This window comes from Myiozetetes cayanensis, unplaced genomic scaffold (assembly GCF_022539395.1).
Source record: "Myiozetetes cayanensis isolate MyiCay16 unplaced genomic scaffold, myiCay2020 scf2-11, whole genome shotgun sequence".
Taxonomy (NCBI): domain Eukaryota; kingdom Metazoa; phylum Chordata; class Aves; order Passeriformes; family Tyrannidae; genus Myiozetetes; species Myiozetetes cayanensis.
Window position 1 is genome coordinate 53,720,123 of NW_026087411.1, and position 19,900 is coordinate 53,740,022.

General features: G+C 40.9%; 1 protein-coding gene across 6 annotated transcripts in view; it reads left to right on the forward strand.

The window, feature by feature from the left end:
* Positions 1-18,261, forward strand: part of SYNJ2 (synaptojanin 2) — a 77,194-nt gene extending 58,933 nt beyond the window's left edge. For 5 of the 6 annotated variants that reach the window (XM_050316201.1, XM_050316203.1, XM_050316202.1 and 2 more), the window contains 12 exons: positions 786-944; positions 1,159-1,315; positions 3,553-3,670; positions 5,435-5,653; positions 6,911-6,989; positions 8,235-8,403; positions 8,816-8,965; positions 11,499-11,633; positions 12,853-12,965; positions 13,678-13,786; positions 15,072-15,274; positions 17,102-18,261. In XM_050316201.1, coding sequence (XP_050172158.1) covers positions 786-944; positions 1,159-1,315; positions 3,553-3,670; positions 5,435-5,653; positions 6,911-6,989; positions 8,235-8,403; positions 8,816-8,965; positions 11,499-11,633; positions 12,853-12,965; positions 13,678-13,786; positions 15,072-15,274; positions 17,102-17,884 — 2,394 coding nt within the window. In that variant the 3' untranslated portion in view covers positions 17,885-18,261. The remainder of the gene's footprint in view (positions 1-785; positions 945-1,158; positions 1,316-3,552; positions 3,671-5,434; positions 5,654-6,910; positions 6,990-8,234; positions 8,404-8,815; positions 8,966-11,498; positions 11,634-12,852; positions 12,966-13,677; positions 13,787-15,071; positions 15,275-17,101) is intronic. The other variant, XM_050316200.1, reaches the window with a different exon arrangement.
* The last annotated feature ends 1,639 nt before the right edge of the window (positions 18,262-19,900 follow it).

Sequence of the window (19,900 nt, forward strand, 5' to 3'; positions counted from 1 at the left end):
ACAGACTGGACGTCCTGCATAGACGATCTGTTCCAAATGGCCATAAAGTTGTGTTTATGGTAGTTTTTCCTTCTAATACCTTATTAACTATTTGATGTCCTTTACGTTCTACAACAGCTAAACGTACCTTGTGTGTATAACGCATATAAAGAGTGCCCTCTAGTGCTGTGACAGCAAGAGCTCCGTAACGTTCCCCTAATAAATCTCTCGGGTTTGGAGGTTTATAGCTTAACTGGAGGGGGAGGGGGCTGGGAGCGGGGAAAGACTAGTTAGAGGGCAGGACACTAAATTTAGAACTGGAGTGAATTTTCACTGACGTTTTATTTCAATACATTTCAAAAACTATGACGTGCACATAACATCAAATTTGGAGCTTGTCTTACCCAGGAGCTTTGTTGCTGAATGTGCCTTGGTAGCAGAAAAACATTTTCTGTTATCTTTAGAATATGTAAATATATGCATGTGGAATTTATTAGGGAAACAAACATATTTTGAATATTCATGACAGCCGAATTGTGAATATGAAGCTGGGTTCCAGTTTAGACATACCTTCAGGAAAGAAGGGTCAGAGTCTGACACTCTTGTTTACAAAATTCAGCTCAGCGGGGTGCCTAAGACAGTGAAAGAACCATTCTATTCTATCACAAGATGAATTTAACAAATAGAATGTGACAAGTGGGTCCACTGTTTGGTAATTCAGAGAGACTGAGTTGTACATTTCAGTGCATTTTAAAGGTATTTTCATGACTGTGATTCATTAACAGTAATCTGTACCTCTGAACTAGGGGCAGAGCATGTTCTCACATGACTATGTCTTCTGGTGTGGTGACTTTAACTATCGCATTGATCTAACATACGAAGAAGTCTTTTATTTTCTCAAACGTCAAGATTGGAAGACACTTTTGGAATTTGATCAACTGCAACAGCAAAAATCCAGTGGAAAAGTAAGGCAGAGTGTCTCATTTTCTTGAATACCTGCATGTTGTCTTGGTCTTCTTCCTTGAGAGAGTGAAGAAGTTAAGTTTTCAGACCCTTGTTTGTAGCACACGAATGTAACAATTTGTTTAAAAATCGGTATGTTATTTGTTTGCAAAGAGGTTCAGAATGGGACCTTCCTCATCTGTAACTTAATCAAAGATATATTATTTATTTTAATAGATTTTTAAAGATTTCCATGAAGGCACTATTAATTTTGGACCAACGTATAAATATGATGTTGGCTCGGAGGCTTATGATACAAGTGATAAGTGCAGAACGCCAGCATGGACTGACAGAGTGCTTTGGTGGAGAAAGAAACTGCCTTTTGAAAAAACAGGTGCGTAGGATCTTTATGTGATTGTCCAACTCTGCTCTGCAGTGGTGCAGTTTGGTCCCTGCAATATAAGAAAGATATTAAGCTCTTAGAGAGTGTCCAAAGGAGGGCAACAAAGATGGTGAAGGGCCTTAAGGGGAAGTCGTATGAAGAGTGGCTGAGGTCACTTGGTCTGTTCAGCCGGGAGAAGAGGAGGCTGAGGTGAGACCTCATTGCAGTCTACAACTTCCTCATAAGGGGAAGAGGAGGGGCAGGCACTGATCTCTTCTTTGTGGTGACCAGTGACGGGACCTGAGGGAATGGCCTGAAGTTGTGTCAGGGCAGGTTTAGGTTGGATATTAGAAAAAGGTTCTTCACCCAGAGGGTGGTTGGGCACTGGAACAGGCTTCCCAGGGAAGTGGTCACAGCACCAAGCCTGACAGAGTTCAGTGTTTAGACAATACTCTCAGGCACATGGTGTGACTCTTGGGGATGATTCTGTGCAGGGCTAAGTGTTGGACTTGTTGATCCTTGTGGGTCCCTTCCAACTCAGCATATTCTATGATTCTGTAATTGGAAAGTTGTTTTAGAATTCATCCAGAATTAGCGAATGATGCTTTACTCAAAGTTGCTTTACTCAAATGATGCTTTACTCTTTCTGTGTCTGCCCTTCCTTTTTGAGTGTGTGAAAAAAGGCTACATGCTACAGATCAAAAAGGTGCTGGGAGCTCACTGAAGAACTGAAAACAAATCAGCTGTAACAACATAGAAATTATTCTGTTGTTTTCAACAGAATCATTAGTGCATATAAACCTCCTGTCTTATAATGGCTAGATTGTTATAACTGCTGTCCTCAGTAGATGTATAAGCCGTTTTCTATAATTTCTTCTGTCTTGATAATTTTTAGGAATATTTCTGCTGGCAGCTGGGGGAGATTTCATTAATTAGTACTTACAAAGTACTTTGAGATCATGAGTGGCCGGCACAACAGAAGGGCTGTTTTCACTTGTTATTCAAAAGTTACAGTTACAAAACAAGAATTATTTCTTTGTGTATCCAGGGACAGTTTTCATAACCATTCTCTCAGTCCGTGAAAAATCTATCCCCCAATGTTTCTAAATTTAAATGAATTCATAATAAAAGTGTAATCACTGGAGAATTAATTTGGTCTCTCCCTGCAGATGTGATTTTTCAAATGCCTGAGAACTTCTGCTTGGAATTTAAGTGTAAAAACTACAAAGCAAAACTAGGGCAATCGGAGAGTACATGTCAATGTGATACAGTTATTCACTCTTATTTAAAGAATAAAAAACAAAGTAAAATAAGGAGCTTAAGCCATTGATAAGAGATGTGATCTGGGGGAAAAAAAGCTGTGTGAGACATGATAAGGAAGTTAAGACAGGCCTCTTGTGTTGACTGTTTTCATTTTAGGAGAAAGAACACCCTTCCATATTTTCAATGCATATTCCTTATTTTGTACGGCAAAGCTTGCCCCTGGGGGACCTTAGTATTTGGAACACACACAGAATGTAGGATCTAACTAACTGGTCTGCAAAAGTCAAGTCCTTTTTTTAGAGCTTATAGGCCTCTCACAGCTATTTCACATGGGTATATTACTGACCCTCTTATCTGTTCACCCAACTTCCAAGCCCTGCAAAGCTTTTCTTAGTTTGCTACTAGAGTTGCTCTGCTTTACTGCTGGTGGCAGGGCTCTTCTGCCTCTCAGCTCTAATTGTTTTGTGTTGCTTCCTATTACTGTTATAGGCTAAAAGACTACTTGCTTTCTGAGAAAAAAGTGTAGCCCCAATGCCAGTGATTCAGCAGAAATGCCATATTCTATATTAACTCATCTTCAGCTCAACAGAAAAGAGATAGTTATCCTTTTGCCTAAACAGTGACCTAAAAGCTTTCCTGTTATTAACAACAATGTAATATCTCACTCTAGCATAATGTCTGGAGCATTTTCTGTCACCTTAATGCATGGCAAAAGAAGTATTTAGAGACTGGATGTGCATGGGTTTACTTTCTCCAATCCCTGTATAATATTCAGATTTGCAATGTAATTTCCAAGTACAGTTTCCATGCTTGGTGATGGGACAGGAGGTAAAATACTAATATGACTCTATCAACCCAGAAAAAAGAGAGAGAAAGGTAATTAATTGGCTAACATTCAGGTGTGAAGAATGTCCTAAAGAAATAGTGTTTAACTGTTAGTAAAACTAGCTCTGAGTGAGTTTTAAATCGTGTTTTGTCCTGCATAGCTGGCGAGATCAATCTTCTAGACAGTGATCTGAATGCTGATACCAAAGTCAGGCACACCTGGACCCCTGGAGCCTTGATGTATTACGGGAGAGCGGAGCTGCAGGCATCGGACCACAGGTAAAGTCCTACGCAAACAGTCAGAGAAAGGACTGCAGGTTAGAATGTGTCATACTGAATTACACCTTCAGAGTGAGGGACCAAGTCTAATTATAACAGGAATTACACCCTTATTCTGTGTTCAGTATCTGTTTGGTGGGTTTTTTTTCCCCCCATAGTGGGTTTTATACCAGAGTGGCAAGTATCTACAGTCATGTATTTATTTTTGTTGCACTGTGACCTCAGCAAACACTGGATAAGTTGCAACAACAGGTGTAGAAAATGGGGCTTTCTGTTGCTTGGTTTCAGAAAGCTCTGACACCTAAGGAAGCTGCTCTGATGGACTTCCATTCAGTTTGCTGCAGGAGAGGAAGAGGTTGGGACTGTGTGACCTGAAGAGGTGTAAGACAGGCCACACAGGGCCAGATTTGACCTCTTCACAGTAGTCAAGTGTGGGTCTTCTGCACCTCCCTTCAAAATGGAGATGGGAGAAGAAAGAAAAATCAAAGACCAGTGCTTCTGGTTGATCCATATCATTAACTTCTCTTTAGGGATATGAATAACCTTTCTTTGTTAAACTTGTTCTCTGCTTCACTTCTGAGAAACAAATTCTGTAATAAATACACTTTGAAAGGTCCCTTGCATTCCTTGTGGAAATGCTACAATATTGTTCCTCCTAGCAGTGCTCACTGACCCCCAAGAGCTGTCTCTGTGCTTCTCATGGTGCTCTTGCATGCAAGGACTGTTCTGTATTCCTCCAGCAATGGAAGAACATGCCTCTTGCAATCAATTTATCTGTGTCAAGGCTTTGACATTGCTGTGTTCCAAAAAACACAGTGGAGCTACTGCACTCATTATACTGGACCCTGAGGATTCAATCTGTGAAACATGGCTGTTATACATGGCTTTCTGTTTCAGCAAACTTGACTGCAAATACTGCTTTTTAATTACAGTCAGCAGGTTTGCTTTCCCGAAGTTTGTGCTAGAAAAAGGGCATAGCTATATTTTTGTGACATATGGAAATGCATTATGATTCACAGTGCTTAAGGAAATAGTTAATGCTTCCTATACATTTTTCTCCTTTTACTATCCCTTTCTAGCTTTGCTGTTGTTGCTTTCTTATGCCCTGGTAATGAGTATTCAAGAGCCAGGTCTATTAAAACGAGGAGGCAGCAATTTTAACATAGTTATAAGAGCAGCCATTCCAGTTACTGCTCTGTGTATACATGCAGGTGGAAATCTGAGAATGTGGATTGCATCCACTGAGATGAGTTTTATTCTTTCAGAAAACTCTCTCAATTTTATTCAGATCTAACACACAGAGAGATAATTTGTAAGAAATAGTTCAAGAAGCAAGTTTGCAGCATTGGCAGCTTATAATGATTGACATATATTTGCTACATAAAACCATTATACACTTAGAGTATCTTGTCCTTAATTTTTGGAAGAAGATATCTTTATGTGGCCTCGTCTAACAGCAAATAATGTATTTCCATCCTGATGTATAGAGGTTTTGGGACACAGCTGTTTGATAATGAGTGAAGTATCCTGGTATTTTTAGTCTGCAGGTTTGCCAAAAGTGCTACATTAAAATCCTTTATGGTGTGTCCTCACTGCTACATTCAGTTAATGCAGGACTGGGAAATATAATTAATAGTGCTCAAGGCGTGATCTTGACCACTGCAGGAAAAATGAAGCTTACCTGCCCTACTTCTTGAAATAGACTTTAGATTTATATAAGCATTTCTTATTTTTAAATAAGCATTTTTCCTTTGTTTCATGTAGGCCAGTGTTAGCTATTGTAGAAGTGGAAGTTCAGGAAGTTAATGAAGCTGCCCGTGAGAGTGTTTTCCGGGAAGTGTCATCTTTCCAGGGACCACTGGATGCCACAGTAGTGGTAAATCTGCTATCACCAACACCTGAAGAGAAAAATGAATTTCCTGAGGACTTGCGTACAGAGCTTATGCAAATGTTTGAGGATTATGGCACTGTTGTTCTGGTCAGGTAAGTTTGGGATCTGAAATGGCATGTTATCTCTTAAAAGCACAGACCAGAAAATCCCTTTTGTCATGACAGAGTTAACTTTGTATTGGAAGGTACTGTGTTGAATACCTTTACTGCGTATTGAATTCTTCATTAGAAATGTAATACAAATGCTTTCAATACCTTATACCTCACAACAGCCTGTTAAAGAAATAGCCTAACAGCTCTCTTGGCTGCGTGGAAGAGAATTTTATTCAGGACAGCGTCATAAAGCAGAGGCTTTGATGTAAATTATCACCTTTAGATTCAGGCCTCACTTCCATGTATTTCTGTTTCTGATGGGTCCTTGGGCCCTGCTTCACCTCCTCTGAGGAGATCAGCTCTCTTCCACAACTCTTTCACACTCAGTAGGATTTCTTGGCTGGCTCTCCTTTCTGTTGGGGGTCTACTGCTGGTTTGGTAATAGTACAGCTTCTTGCAGTGCTGTCACCTGCTGGGTTTGAGAGGGAGAGTGTGATACCTTCTGGCAGAGCAGCTTAATTTCATTCTCATTGATTCTGTACAGGGCTCCAGCACAGCTATGAGACTTCTGTTTTGAGAAATACAGGCAAAAGACCTAACAGTTGACCTCTGGGAAACACCACCAGAAACTTGTTTATGTTGTGTTGGATCCATTTATTAATGGAGAAAGCTGATGACCTGTTGTTGTATAGTTTTGTAAAGTGCCAATATAATCTGAGGGTTCAAAAGCAGCCCTGTGGGAACAGCAGCATCACCTTGCTTGTGAAGAAAATGAGCAAGAAAAGAACATGCTTTGGTGGTTTGGGTTTAGTTTGATTTTAATTGCTTTAGATCTTGATGTATACTAGTCTTTGGGAACACATCCTCTGAGGTGAAGGATATGCAGAGCCACAGAAGTCAGCACGCAGGGAGTGTGGATATTGCACTGGGTACCCCATCAACAGCTGCTGGAATGTTTGTACTGCTGCTTCAAGGGCGATCCAGTAAAGGACAGGGTGCTGGGGTCACACAAGGGAGGATGGGAGAGAAGAGGAGCCCAGCTGGGATTCACAGATCACCTACTCCTCCCCAAAAAATAGAATTGTGAAGGAAAATACAACTAAAACCAAATACATAGCTATATATGTATCATATATATATAGATAGATATGTGTGTATATATATATATGATAGAAAACTATCATGCTTTTCTTTAGGGGTTTTATTCATCAGTGGAGTAAAATGCATTGGTTTTTCTCCTCTGCCTTTTTTCACTAGGATCATTGGAGGTCAAATGCTGGTGACATTTGCAGACAGCAAGTCAGCTCTTCATGTTATGGATATAGATGGTGTCAAAGTAAGATTCTCTCAAACCTATAACAATAATTTCATAACAAAGTTCTCAAAAGTGGCTGCTTAGAATGAGGTAGCTGAGTTTCTAGGTAAATCAAGAGGCATTATTTCAAAGAAAGTTAGTGCTCACGAAGTCTTTAGCTTTCACCACTGCTGAGGCTTTCAATGCAGTATTTCAGTTTCAGGATGGCATGAGGTGGCCTTTCATGGATCTCCTAAGCAGTTCTTAGGATCTGGCCTCTGATACCACTGCAGAATACATGGACTTGGTCATTGTTCTGGCACTTAAAGAAGTGAGATTTTGTGTGACTTTATACTGTTGCCAAAGCATCCTCATGATTGTGGTTTGGAGATTTTCGTTTCTCTTAAGTGTATCAAATAAACTCCTTCTACCAAGCTGGAACAACATGATTCATTGGCCTCCATCTCGAATTCAGCACTAGGAGTAGGCGTTTGCCTTCCCATCCCCTGCTCTTCCTTCCCACACATGTACTCTGCAATTCATCAACCCCCTCATTTTTGCTGACAAAACTGTTTGTGGGGCTGCCCTGTAAACTCAACACTGAAGTAATGCATTTAACTCTCATTCTTCTCTAATATTTGCAGTTTTCTCTTTTGACTCATGCCATTGATGTAATTTATAGCATGGACTGAAACACAACTGTATATGCACAGTGTGTGAAGGTGCTGGGAACTTTTCAAACTAGTTTTCCTGTCCTAATATATCCTGCTGGCTTGGATACATTTCACTCCAAATGTCACAGAGCAACGCATACTTACAGCAGTAGTCCTAATCTATTTAATAATATACTTTTGCATACACATCAACAATATATGAGATTTTTTGGTCAGAGATTTTCAAGGTTTTCTGCCATCCTTGCAGATGGCAGCAGGCAACAAACTCCTGTGTGTTTTAAAACTGCTGACTCAAAAATGGAAACCTCCCACACCAATATTACTATCATAGTGTCCTTTTGATGATATTTGATGTTTCACTTATTTCTCCAGTATTTCCCAAATGCAGCAGCAGTGCTTTTGAACTCTGAAGTTCATTTTCTTTTAAGAATATTGCTACAGTCTGAAAACAGGGTTATGGGGGTAGGAAGAGTGTTTTCTTTTCATTTAGCTTCTGAAGTTGCATCAGTTTCTGAAGCAATTGTATGAGGCAGAATTTGCTTATTTTGTTCAGGTGTTCTTGTTTTGTTCTTGTTTTGCTTGGCAAAGGGAAACAATTCTTTCTTTGCATTAGGTTAGAGGCAGAACAGTGAAGATCCAGCCCAAGACTAAAGACTGGCTAAAGGGCCTTCATGAGGAAATTGCTCGAAAACGGGACAGCATTGTCCCCATGTCCCCTACAGCAAATTCCCATCTTCTGGAAGAAAATTTTGACTTCTCAAGTTTGGACTATGACTCAGAAGGTAAGCAACAGGTTTCTAAGCAAAGCTGTGAGAAATTGCTTCGCTGACTTTGGTTGCACAGAGAAGGTACAGTGTGAGTGTCAGTGGTATCTTTATTTGTAACGAAGCCACACTTCTTTAAGAAAGGATTGTACCTAAAGCCATGACCTGGCACTGTGCCTGGGCAGAGACCTGTTACTCTGATCATCCTATCAATTTAGTGTTATGATATATGTTAGCAAATTCAGTGTATGGTGCAGTTGTCTGTATAGAGACACACTGTAATAATGAAACACATGGGTTGGTTACACAAGAATCTTGCCCCAGCCTGTGTATTAAATTAATTAATAGTATAGGTTAATTCATTGGTATTGTGGAGAGACAGAGAATGCATTTGCTCACTAATTCTGTGTTATCTAATATTTTAATCCAGGTGATATAGAGGATGAAGATGATTATTTAGATGACGCTTTGTGTCAATACCTAGTAGCAGACACAGCAGAAGATATGTCTGATGGCTCTGGACATTGCGCATCCGTAGCTTTTTCAAACAAATCTGGACAAAACCCACATCTGTATAAAGGTGAAGTATCTACCTTCCTTAAAGTAAGACCTGAAGGTTTGTTGTTTGTTCTCCTGTTGTATTTTCCTCTTCATTTTTATTTTCTGTCTAGGTCCTTCTGTAGTTCCTATTCATGCTCAACTTCTATTGAGTTAGTGACTGTAACTGAGGCCCTCAGGCATAACAGCAATAAAGCTTAGATTCTCCTTCTCTCTAGCCCAGGGCAAGGCAAGAGTGCTGAAAAATGCTGGTTTTCTTTTACAGCCATGAGAAACTAAGTCTTTTCATCCGTTTGATATTGCTTGGCACCAGAGCATGCAAGAAAAGATTGTATTTTATTTTCTTAGGCCCAGTGCAAAATTGAACCAAAGGAATCTTGTTTGATTCAGTGATGGGCTCAACTCTGTCCTTTGAGTAGTAGCAATGTTATAGCAGTCAGGTGTAAGCTAGGAGGTTGTTTTGTTCATATTACTTGAGAGGCCTAAAGTTTCTTCTTTGTTCCCATTTGATTTATTTCTGAGGAAGCTGAAGTTCACAGAACATACATATTCATTCTTGTAGTACTTCATGTGATAACTTTCTTCTTGGTCACGTGGCTCGTTTGCACATTATTGTGACATGACTTGGTAAAGAGAAGATAAAGCTGTGAAGAGAATACTGACAAAAACTGCACCAAGAACTAGCCAAGCCAGTGGGATGTGATCAGGACATGCTTCAGTGGCCAAGCATTGACAGGCTGGGTTACACATTAAACACCTCATTGTGACACCAAGTGATTCAGTAGCTGTCATTCTCCACTCTCTCAGAAGTGCTTTGTCTTCTGACATAAAGTGAAAACTTTAATACCTCCAAAGGTTGAGTCAGAAGTAGAGTTCAAAAAGATAAAATGAAATTCCTGCATTTACACAGACAGATTTTCCAACAGTGATTTATGGCTTTCTTGCCCATCTTGAGTCATAGGCTGGGTGAAGTGTGGCCAGACCCAGAAACCTAGCCCTGAGTCAAGGAGTCATTATTAAATACTGTGAAGCCAATCACTTTTATTATAGGGTGCCTTGCCCTCCAAGCACCTCTGGCCTCCTGTGTGATGATTCATTAAGGCACAGAGAACAGCAGTGATTCTTGTCACCCACACTAACTCTTCCCCACAAAAAATATCACAAAGTAAATAGAGATTATGGAGTATAGTTTGAAGAAGGTCAAGATGGGGTCATGATCTCACACAACTCAAAATATGATACATTCAATTCATCCTAAAGTGTCTGCAATTTCAGATGCCTTCATAAGCTTCCAATTCTGCCTCAGTAACTCCTAATTGAAGGTATGATGGTTGTGTAGCTGGTGTTAGACACAGCTGGAAACCAATGACAGGCACAACAGTGTGTATGTGCGTTTCTGAGGTCAGAGAAGGGCATAGCCTCACGAAATTGATGTCTCTGCCAGCAGCCTTTTGGGGGAAGGGATTGGGTGGTGATGGCTGTTTTTTTTCATGTTCAGTTTCACTGCCACAACTTCAAACCGTGCTTCTAGGTGCCTGCATGACTACTTGGATCCTACTGATGAGCCTGTATCTGCAGCTCAGAAGTACTGAAAATGCAGAGAAGAGGGAGGGTGGGCTGGGCAGATCACAGGCTCTGTCTCTTTGGCTGCCATCCCCTGCTGAGTGGGAGTAGGAGGCTGTGAGCAGCTCGGTATTCCCTGCAGAACAAAGCTTTCTGAAAAACAACAACTTGTTTAAAAATACCTGAAGTATGAGAGACTGCTGCTACACAATTCCTTCCCCATCTTCTCCAAACCACAGGGACAAAACTAAACCCAGTGAGTCTTGGAGCCCTAAAGAACAGAGCTGCGTGGCTGGGCAGCCATGGCAGGGCAAGGGGACTGATGTGGAAATCATCACTATGGCAGACAGGGACAATAAAGCAATCCCTACTTCTCCCCTCTCCAGCTGTCAGAGTGGCTTAGATGAGATGAAAGACTGAGTAATTACTTAGTGATGTAAGGTGCAGCCGAAGTCTAGCAGATTGAGGCAGGTGTACCTATTAGGAGATGTTGCTGGAGAGCAGAGATGTGATGAGTGAGCCATTCAGACAGATTTTTGTCTGGCATAAAAGCAGTTGTCCTGAGCAAGAAAAGGTGTCTAATCCTCAGATGCAATTCCTGTCTTTGGGATGGAAGAGCAAGGAATTGGCCATGATTAGCCATGACAGTTTGAACGAGAGCAGGTTGCCACCACGTCTGACTGTAAAAACCTCAGAATCTAACAAGGTGAGTAGTAACCCTGAAATCAGATGCAGGCAAGTCTTCACGTTGGTACAAACAGTTAATAAACGGTGGAAAAGGAGAGAGGGAGAAGCCTTTGACAAAAGGGTAGATGCTTCCAGCAGTGGGAGCAGGCAGGCACTGGGGGAGAGCAAAACAATATGAAAGGAGCCATGTTGTGTTGCTGAGATGCCTGGTTGAGGTGAGTCATTCACAGTCACCTGACCACTTGGATTTGATGCATTTCACCCAGTGAGTATTCTAATAAGAATACTTTAAAAATTTTCCATAGATGATACAGACCTGGCTGATTTGAAGCGGGAGCTGGAGGCAAGTGGGGAATGCCACCGCCGGATTCCAAGCAGGTCTCTGTCCATTCCTACCAGGCCTCGGCCACTTCAGCCACCACAGAGGCCTCCACCTCCTGGTGAGTTTAACTTTCTTTAGTGCTGTGTTGGCTCCAGCTGAACACGTTTTGCCTGCCATTTCTTGGTGACAGAGAAAGTAATATCTTGTTCTGAAATGTCAGGCTGTTGAGGTACTTGCCTCCCAACCTGTTTCAGCTTGAGTATGGCTGCTGTTAGTACTGGGAGAAGTTTGTCTCTAGAATGACAGATACTCCACAAAAAAAGTGCCTTTAGTAAGGATAGAATGGTCTATATGTTTCACACTAACTCATCACTCGGGTTAGTGAGTTGAGCAGCAACTTTATGGCAATAAAAATATTGGTATTTATGCCTGCTGACTCCCAAAATCACTGAGTGTTTTCTTACAGTTTCTTGGTTTCTGAATTAATTGTAATCATACTTATAAAAAGCTTTGATGAAATACCTGTTCTGGGGAGTTTTTCCTTTCCTGCTTTGCAATCAATTCTTGCTTGCTTTTGTGTTTATGAAAGAAATGCAAAGTGGCTTATGATTTTCAGTGAGGCACAAAGTGGAAGTGATGCTCTTTACCTAAGCTCTGCACACCTGAGATGCCATCAGTGCTGTGCTGCTCCTTTTTTATGGCTACTTCTGGATGAATGCTGATTGCTAGATCAGCAAGGTCATCTTTGCTTTCTTAACTTGTCTTAGACAAGTTATACATCGCGTTTTTCTTGCAGCAGAAAACTCTCTTTTGTGTACATTTTCTAGTCTTAAATTAAAGGTTCTGTCAGGCTCACTGCTAGAAGGATTATTCCCAATCATTTCTGAGTCTTTACACAGAAGTGACAACACCAGCATCTGTATTTCTGTGCCTAGAATGCAATGTTAATGCTCAGCTGAGGTTGTCTAACTAATTAAATGAAAGTAAGACTAACTAGGAAGATGCTTCCTGAAAAAGTTCAAGATCTCAGCATTTTATTCTGTGTTGAGATTTTTTTTTCACCTTAGATTAGAGCAGTGACTGTTCAGCACATCACTCTGCCTAAATTAAAGTGTCTGACTCTTGGCACTCATGCAGAGGGGCTCAAGGTCCTCAGTGTCCTGCAGGAAGGTCTTGCTTAATATGTCTGTCCCTGGAGGAGCAGGGAGGCGTGATGGCATCTCTTCATCTCTTTTATTTATCACAAACAGTTTCCAAGCACATTGTTTTTGCTCCACTGCAGATAAAATGTTTTACCAGCTCTTGAATGTAAAAAGCTATTTTCATTCCTCTTTCAGCTGGAACATCAGGCAAAAAGTCCCCCTCAGATGGTTCCGTCTCTCCAGGAAGCCATCCCACCTGCTCCATCCTGGCAACAGCAAAGCTGCTACCTGGAGCCCCTCAGCAGCCAGTGAGTCCTGCTGCTCAACGTGGCCTCTTGCCATTGTCCTCATCTCTTCCATCTACACTGACACTGAGCATCATGTACAGGATGCGCCTGTCATACAAGGAAGGAAGTCCATCACATGTCTGAGCTGAAAATGCTAAGATAACTTCTAGTACTGTAATATTAGACTGTAGGCCCTGGTAGACACCAGAAAAAACTTAATAAAGTACCAGGAGTTAGGAAGGTTAGGGGGAGAGAATGAATAGTGCAAGGGTTGGTTTATTTCACATGCTGCTTTCTGACAAATGCTAATGTGAATTTTCAGCACCATCATAATATGCTTTAATTCTACTCTCACCTCCATTTTGATGGGCCATGATAGTACCAAAAATGCAGGAAAAACCTTGACCATTACCAGCAAGGCTTTTAGTCTCCTAAAAAGACTAAGGAATGTGGAAACGCCTCCCCAACTCCTGTCTTGCTGGATGAGAACCCTAATACATTGAACAAGGGTTGGCTAAGGGACAAGCTGTGGCAGTCAGGCACTGGACTGTCTGTCAGCTGGTAGCAAAAATGCAATATTTGCCAAAAGATTCTTTAGTTAAGTTATACTAAATTCTGAATTGCCACTGGCAAGAACAGAATTTTACAGGTGTATGATCTTAGCTGTAAAATTACAGGTGTACAAGAAAAGTCAGTTCTCTCAAGATTACTCATTCTCATATTTTTTTTAAAGCCTAAAGTCCGAACTGGAATAAGCAAACCTTACAATGTCAAGCAGATCAAAACCACCACAGCTGAGGAAGCAGAAGAAGCTATTAGATGTCTTATGGAAGCCAAAGGAGGTGAGCACAGCTTTCTTACTGACTTCTAAAAATCTTCAAATAAAGAAAACTGTAGGTGTATTCATCCATCTCATGATAGCCCAGATGCACATATTTCTATTCAGAATTTCACCTGAACACATTCTTGCAAAATTCTACATGGTATTCACTGTCAGTTCTGGTAATATTAACCTTTTTTGAAGATGATTGAAGTTTTATATTTTGTTGTAGAACCTGCTACTAGGAGCACCTTAGGTTATTTTGTCCGGATTTAGTCAGAAAAATTAAAATATAAAGATGGGATCTTACTAAACTGCTGGTGCCTCTGTTAGCTCAGAGTTGCATAAAAGATATTTGCTACTCTATTTAGTAAATGCTTACTATTCCAAGCAGAACTACCGAGCAAATACAGCTGCAGGAGAAATAACCTGGATTCTGTTCACATTTGGACAGCAAATGCAGTTGTAACCTAGATAGAAGCTTGCACCACTTCAGCTTGAATAGCTAAGCTAACAGGCTCCTCTGTGTTTAGGCTCTCTATCCAGTCCCTGGAGAAGAGAGCCTTTTGCAAGGGTAAGTTAGAGCAGGAAACTAGCTTAGGTACTGTGAATGTACCCTCCAGGGTTGCACGCAGTCTTTCTGCTGATGCTGCAGGAATGAGAATGGCTACCTGAGCTTGCAAGCCTCTCAGTTTAGGAGAAAACATCCCTTTTCCATTTATAAATAGAACAAATGTAGTCTGGACTAATTCCATTTATTTAGAAATATCATAAAGGCATAAATCCTTTTGTTTGTTCCTCAGTATTGTTCATTTAATTTCAAAATCAGATTTACTTCCCGTTACTTTTGAAATTCACGTTAAGCATTTCTCTTGGTGTGGGTGAGAAAACTAATCTGGCCAGCATCACTTTAAGTCCCTTATGTTGTATCAACAGTTGGCATTCACAGTTCCTCCCAAAGTACTCTACAAGACATGCTTGGTATCACTGACTTTTCAGATTGGGGCAAAAGGAGACTCAGGACTTGAGGCCAGAATCCCCAGCCAGTGTTTTTTCTACTTGGCCAAATGGTGGCACAGTAGTGCTAGTTTGGCATAAAATTATTTCAGGTGGGAGTTTTTCCCTAACAGCTTATTATTACAAACGTGACAGAATTGCAAAGGTCTGTGCTTATTTCTAAAACCTACCTTCTTGGCCTGAGTCAGCCCTTTAGGCCTGAACATTTTGGGGAAGATGACTGTGAAAGAAAATATCTTGAAGCTACATTCTGATCAGGCTGAGATGCCATATTTGGGTTTGCTTTTCAGGACTACAGGAAGATGCAGTAAAGCCTGTTCCAAGCAGAAACCAGACTCACACGAAACCCGAGCCTCTTCCCAGCATCCCGAAGTCAGCATCATTTCAAGGGTCGCAGGCAGGACCAGTGCCTGTGCCTCACCGTCCACCACCCAAAGTTCCAACTCCAAAGAAGCCAGTACCCCTGCAAAGGACTGGAGTCAAGGTGGAAAATGTAAGATAGTTGCAGCCAAATGCATCCTTTACACAGTATGAATGATGGCAGGAAGGGTGGGCTGTTAAACAGTTTGTATGAAGTCCTGTCACATCAGCAGGCACTGAAATGATTTTGCATAAAATGTAAGGAAGATCAGAAAGGAAAGGGAGCCATATTCAGCTTTTCTGTTTGCCAGTCCATTCTCTTAGATTTTGTTACCTTTTTTCTGATTTGTCTAAACCTTCTCAGGATTTAAGACTCACCTCTTTCATCACATCACTTTTGACCATGAGTGATTTACTCTGTAATGACTTGAGGCAGCTTCTTCACCCATTCTGTGTCCTGTGTCCTTGCTTTTCTTGCACAACTTGTAATGGGATTCAGCCTTTCAGTTTGAGTTCTGGAGTCTACTCAGGAGTTCAGGTTCTTAAGAATACAAACCTGTAGGTGTTCAGGTTTTAATCTCTGTCAGGTCTCTACAATGAAGGTAACAATTCACCTCTAGAGCTGCTGAAATGATTTAATGTTGAAAGAAATTTAAGTACCTTTTATATTCTTCCTTTAACAGAACCTCTGCTAAGAAAGTTCTGTTCTGAGTTGTTAGGGCTCCTTCCTTTATTAAAGGCATTCACCCCTTCTCTATAATGGACTTTGCCATCTTAGCAGATTCACAAAATTAAAAAAAAACAAAAAAACCCAAACAAACCCAAACCAAAACAAACAAAAACCAACCAACCAAAAACACACAGAGACACACACAAAATCAAAATAACCCCCCAAAAAAACCCCCTCAAAACCCAACAAACAAAAAATAGTGCATGCCAAGTAGCGGTCAGTTTGTTTGTTTTGTTGACATTCCCAGGTCACTCCTGAAAGGTGCTGGAAGGGATTGCTATTTTGGCATTAGTTATGTGAGAGCTTCGGCAGGAATAGATTCATTTTAGTTTGACTTCGGAATTCCACTCTTTCCTCCATCTGAGGGAGGTCAGATGGGAGTTGTGGACTTGAAAACTTCTACCCAATCCACCTCACTGAAAGAGCATGCAGTCAAATGTAGGCAACTTAACAACAGCATATAGACAGAAGTGGCAGGGGATATGTCCATCATGAAATACAGACTAAATATTTTGCCTGCATTAGAATTATGTTATCTTTTAATACTATGCAAGAGTAATAAAGAATTTAAATACTTGTATTCAATCACACCAAGTGGGAGAAATCTGAAGGAGCCCTTGCCCTCTTAGACTGAGCGGGACTCATTATTTATATATATTTAAATGGTGGATATATGCTAGACTGTACTTTGAGAGCTTACTTTAATCTTCAGTTTCTAGCATCAGTGAGACAGGGCAGAGCCATTAATGCATTTATTGGGTTAGCATAAGCTAATTGTCCTTCAGTCTTATCTGTCAGGATGTATCCAAAGGCACGTGCTCATTCATTTAGGCCTCCCTATGCATTCTTGCTTAAATAACATTAGTCAGTGGAGAGATGTCAAAAATAAATTACCCTTCACAGAACTGTGTTAATTTGGCCCAGAGCAAAATCCTAATGTGAAAGGGAGATGGTGAAAAAGAGATGTATTTCTCATACAGGGAGTGAACAGGCTGTCCTCAAATAGCTCTGTGTAAATGCATGCGGGTGCAAGGCATGATGCAAGAGCACAGAGCATGGCAGGTACAGTGTAGAACTGTGCTGTCAAGCCTGCTTTTTGTACTGCTTCTTTTTCTTCCAGGACAGTCAGTTTCTCTTAGTAACGCCATCAATAAGACTTGCAACAGTAGTGACTCAAACTTTTAAGGTACCCATTTTTTTCTCACATTTCTTTTTCCTTTTCTCCCTCAGGCCATGTCTACAGAAGAGCAGTTTGACCAACAGACAGTACAGTCTCCTTTTGGCTCGCTAGAGCCCCGTCTAGAAGATGGAGCTATTCTTTGTCCAACCAAGATCACTCCAGTCCCTAAACCCAGAACACCACAAGCTGGGAAGCCTCAGGAGAGCCGGGGAAGCAGTGAAAGGCAGCTCCCCTCAGCAAGCACGGCTGAGGCCATTGTACTGCCTCCCCAGAGTGTTCCCTTTGCCCCAAAGGTGCCACCACGAAGGAAGAAGTCTGCTCCTGCAGCTTTTCATCTGCAAGTTCTCCAGAGCAGTGACAGCCCACTTTTTAGGGGGTCAGTGTTCAACTCCAACAACAACAACCCTGGGTCCTGCCCCCAGACTGATGTCCTTGCTCGCTCAGCTCCTACAGCCTCCACCAGCCCAGAAAACAGCACAACTAAACTGTTGACACCAACTGCTGCGGAACTGATGGCTGATCCCCAGGGCCTTCCTATACCAGCAGGCCAGCATCCACAACGCTTGGACACCAGCTCCCTTCCAGAGAACACCAGTCTTTTGGACCTGGACATGCATTCTTCCTGCCCTCTTTCCACACAAGCAATATCAGCTACTTCTCCAGCACACACTTCAGAGAATTTAAAACACCCCAACCTGAAAGATTTCAGTCACTGGGTTACATTTAGCGATGACGAAGACAGCAGTGCATTGTCAGAAGGGTTCAACAAACTGCTTGTCTTAGAAAAAAACAAAAATACCTTGATGAAGACAAATACTGATTTAGAGTTGTAAAATTTTGCCTCCTTAATGTTCCTACAGAAATCATAATTATGATGCAAAATAAAAAAATGAAACTTTTTTATTTAATGAAATAGATCATCTGTCCATGCTACATTTCATTTTCATGTTTAAAGATAAAGATACTGCCCCTGGAGGGAAGTATACAGAGTACATACAGCCTAACATTATCCACAGCTTGTTTGAAAAATTCTTTATTCTAAGTTATTTCTTTTTATTAATCCATCTTAAGATGTTTTATTTCATTTTGGGTACGAATCATATGTAAGAACGTGTAATGATGTATGGTAAAAAAAGACATTAAGAAAAACATTTTCCTGTGGAATTTATATTTTAATCAATTGTTTGAAATAAAGCATCCTTACCTCGAATAGTTAGACTGCCACAGTTATTCTGGAATGAACATCCAAAAGGGGAATGTACACCAGTATAATGACAGAAGTAACACTGGTATTGCTCTGCTACTTAAGCTTCTGCTGTGGAAGCAAGGCTCAGACATATCTTCTTGTAGATCTTTACTAGTGGCTGTGTTGGCAGCACTTACCTTGTTAGACACATTCCTCTTTGGAAGTAAAATGAGCGATGTGTACTCCTTCCTGGATATAAAGCAGAACCAGGAGAGGTGGCGCCTGGGACCACGAGGAAATGCCTGTTTTATGCCAAATCAGGCAAGTGACCCCCTGTATTACAACAGACACAAGTGCTGTGCTGTTCATGACACTGTAGTAACATGCCTCAGCTATGCCAGAAGGCTTGTGCTGCCTCTCAAAACATTGCTCTGACCTACAGTGACCTCAAAATCAGCCCTAGTTGGTCTTCTACCACAGTTGCAAAACTCACTTAGTTTTTGTTCACAAGCCAATGTCCGACAACATACTTTGCAGGGAAATAGCACTTGAACAATGACAGTCCCTTTTGGAAGAAATAGTAGAGTCTGTTTGTATATTGTCTATGCAGATCCTGAAGAAATATGGTGAACAGTTGAGACCAGTCACTTATTGAAGTCTTATGCTAAAGGCAGTTTAGCAATTCAGTAGTTCTGTCCCTGTTCCCATTCTGTGTCTTCATAAGCAAATGCCATGTCAGTATTTTATTTCCACAGTGCAGATGAGGAAAGAGCTGGTCCTGGAACCTAAATGTGTCCCACTCTAGCTGCACAGGCTTTTGCCTTGCCTTTGGGGTAAAACTGCACAAGATAAATGCCATTTGTGCAAAGCAGGCAGCTAAAAAGGATAAACAGATTGCAACTTGTCATGGTAACTTGTTAAGAGAAGCATCAAGATCTTTTATTATTAAAGGAAGAAGAGTATTTTTAAGCAGTTGGTGAAGCTGAAAAAAACCCTCGTTTGGAATTTTTTTTTTCCGAAATATGCATTTAAAAAGGGTGGGGGTTTTTTTTTTTTTCCCCATAGGAAAATTAATTGGTTTGTTCTCAGCTTCCTGGACACTGGGAATTCAGCCATTTTCTTCCTTGTAATGCCTACCTTTTTCACTGCCACTGCCAAATTTTAAACACAAGGCATCCTGCAAGAGAGGATGCTGCCTTTGTCTGAGTACCTGTCATCCTCCTCTGTTCTCTCGTTTGCCAGACACTTAAAAAAATTCCCCCAAACCTTCAAAGGCCAAGCCCATAAAACCCTGTGCTAAGCTTCTTACATGAGTGTCAGTTTAACGTGGCAGCAGGCTGGTGAATAATGCTAAAGTAAGATAATCGTTTCCCTACAAGATGACACAGAGCCTTTGCCTCTTCATCCTCCTTTTAAAAAAATACAGTGAATATTTATGGGCACATCTCAGCATAAAACATTACGAGCAGTAAAAAAGAAAGAGTACGTTATATGACCATATCCAACATTTTCTGCAAAGATAATTAACAGCTCTAGGACAGCTAATTTACATGTTAATGAAAGTGTTAGCAGGAAAGCCAATTAAACTGGATTTATACAAGTCAAATAAAATCTGCTTTATTACTCTCCTTGAATAAGAGACGGATGTGGCCTTTAGCATTAT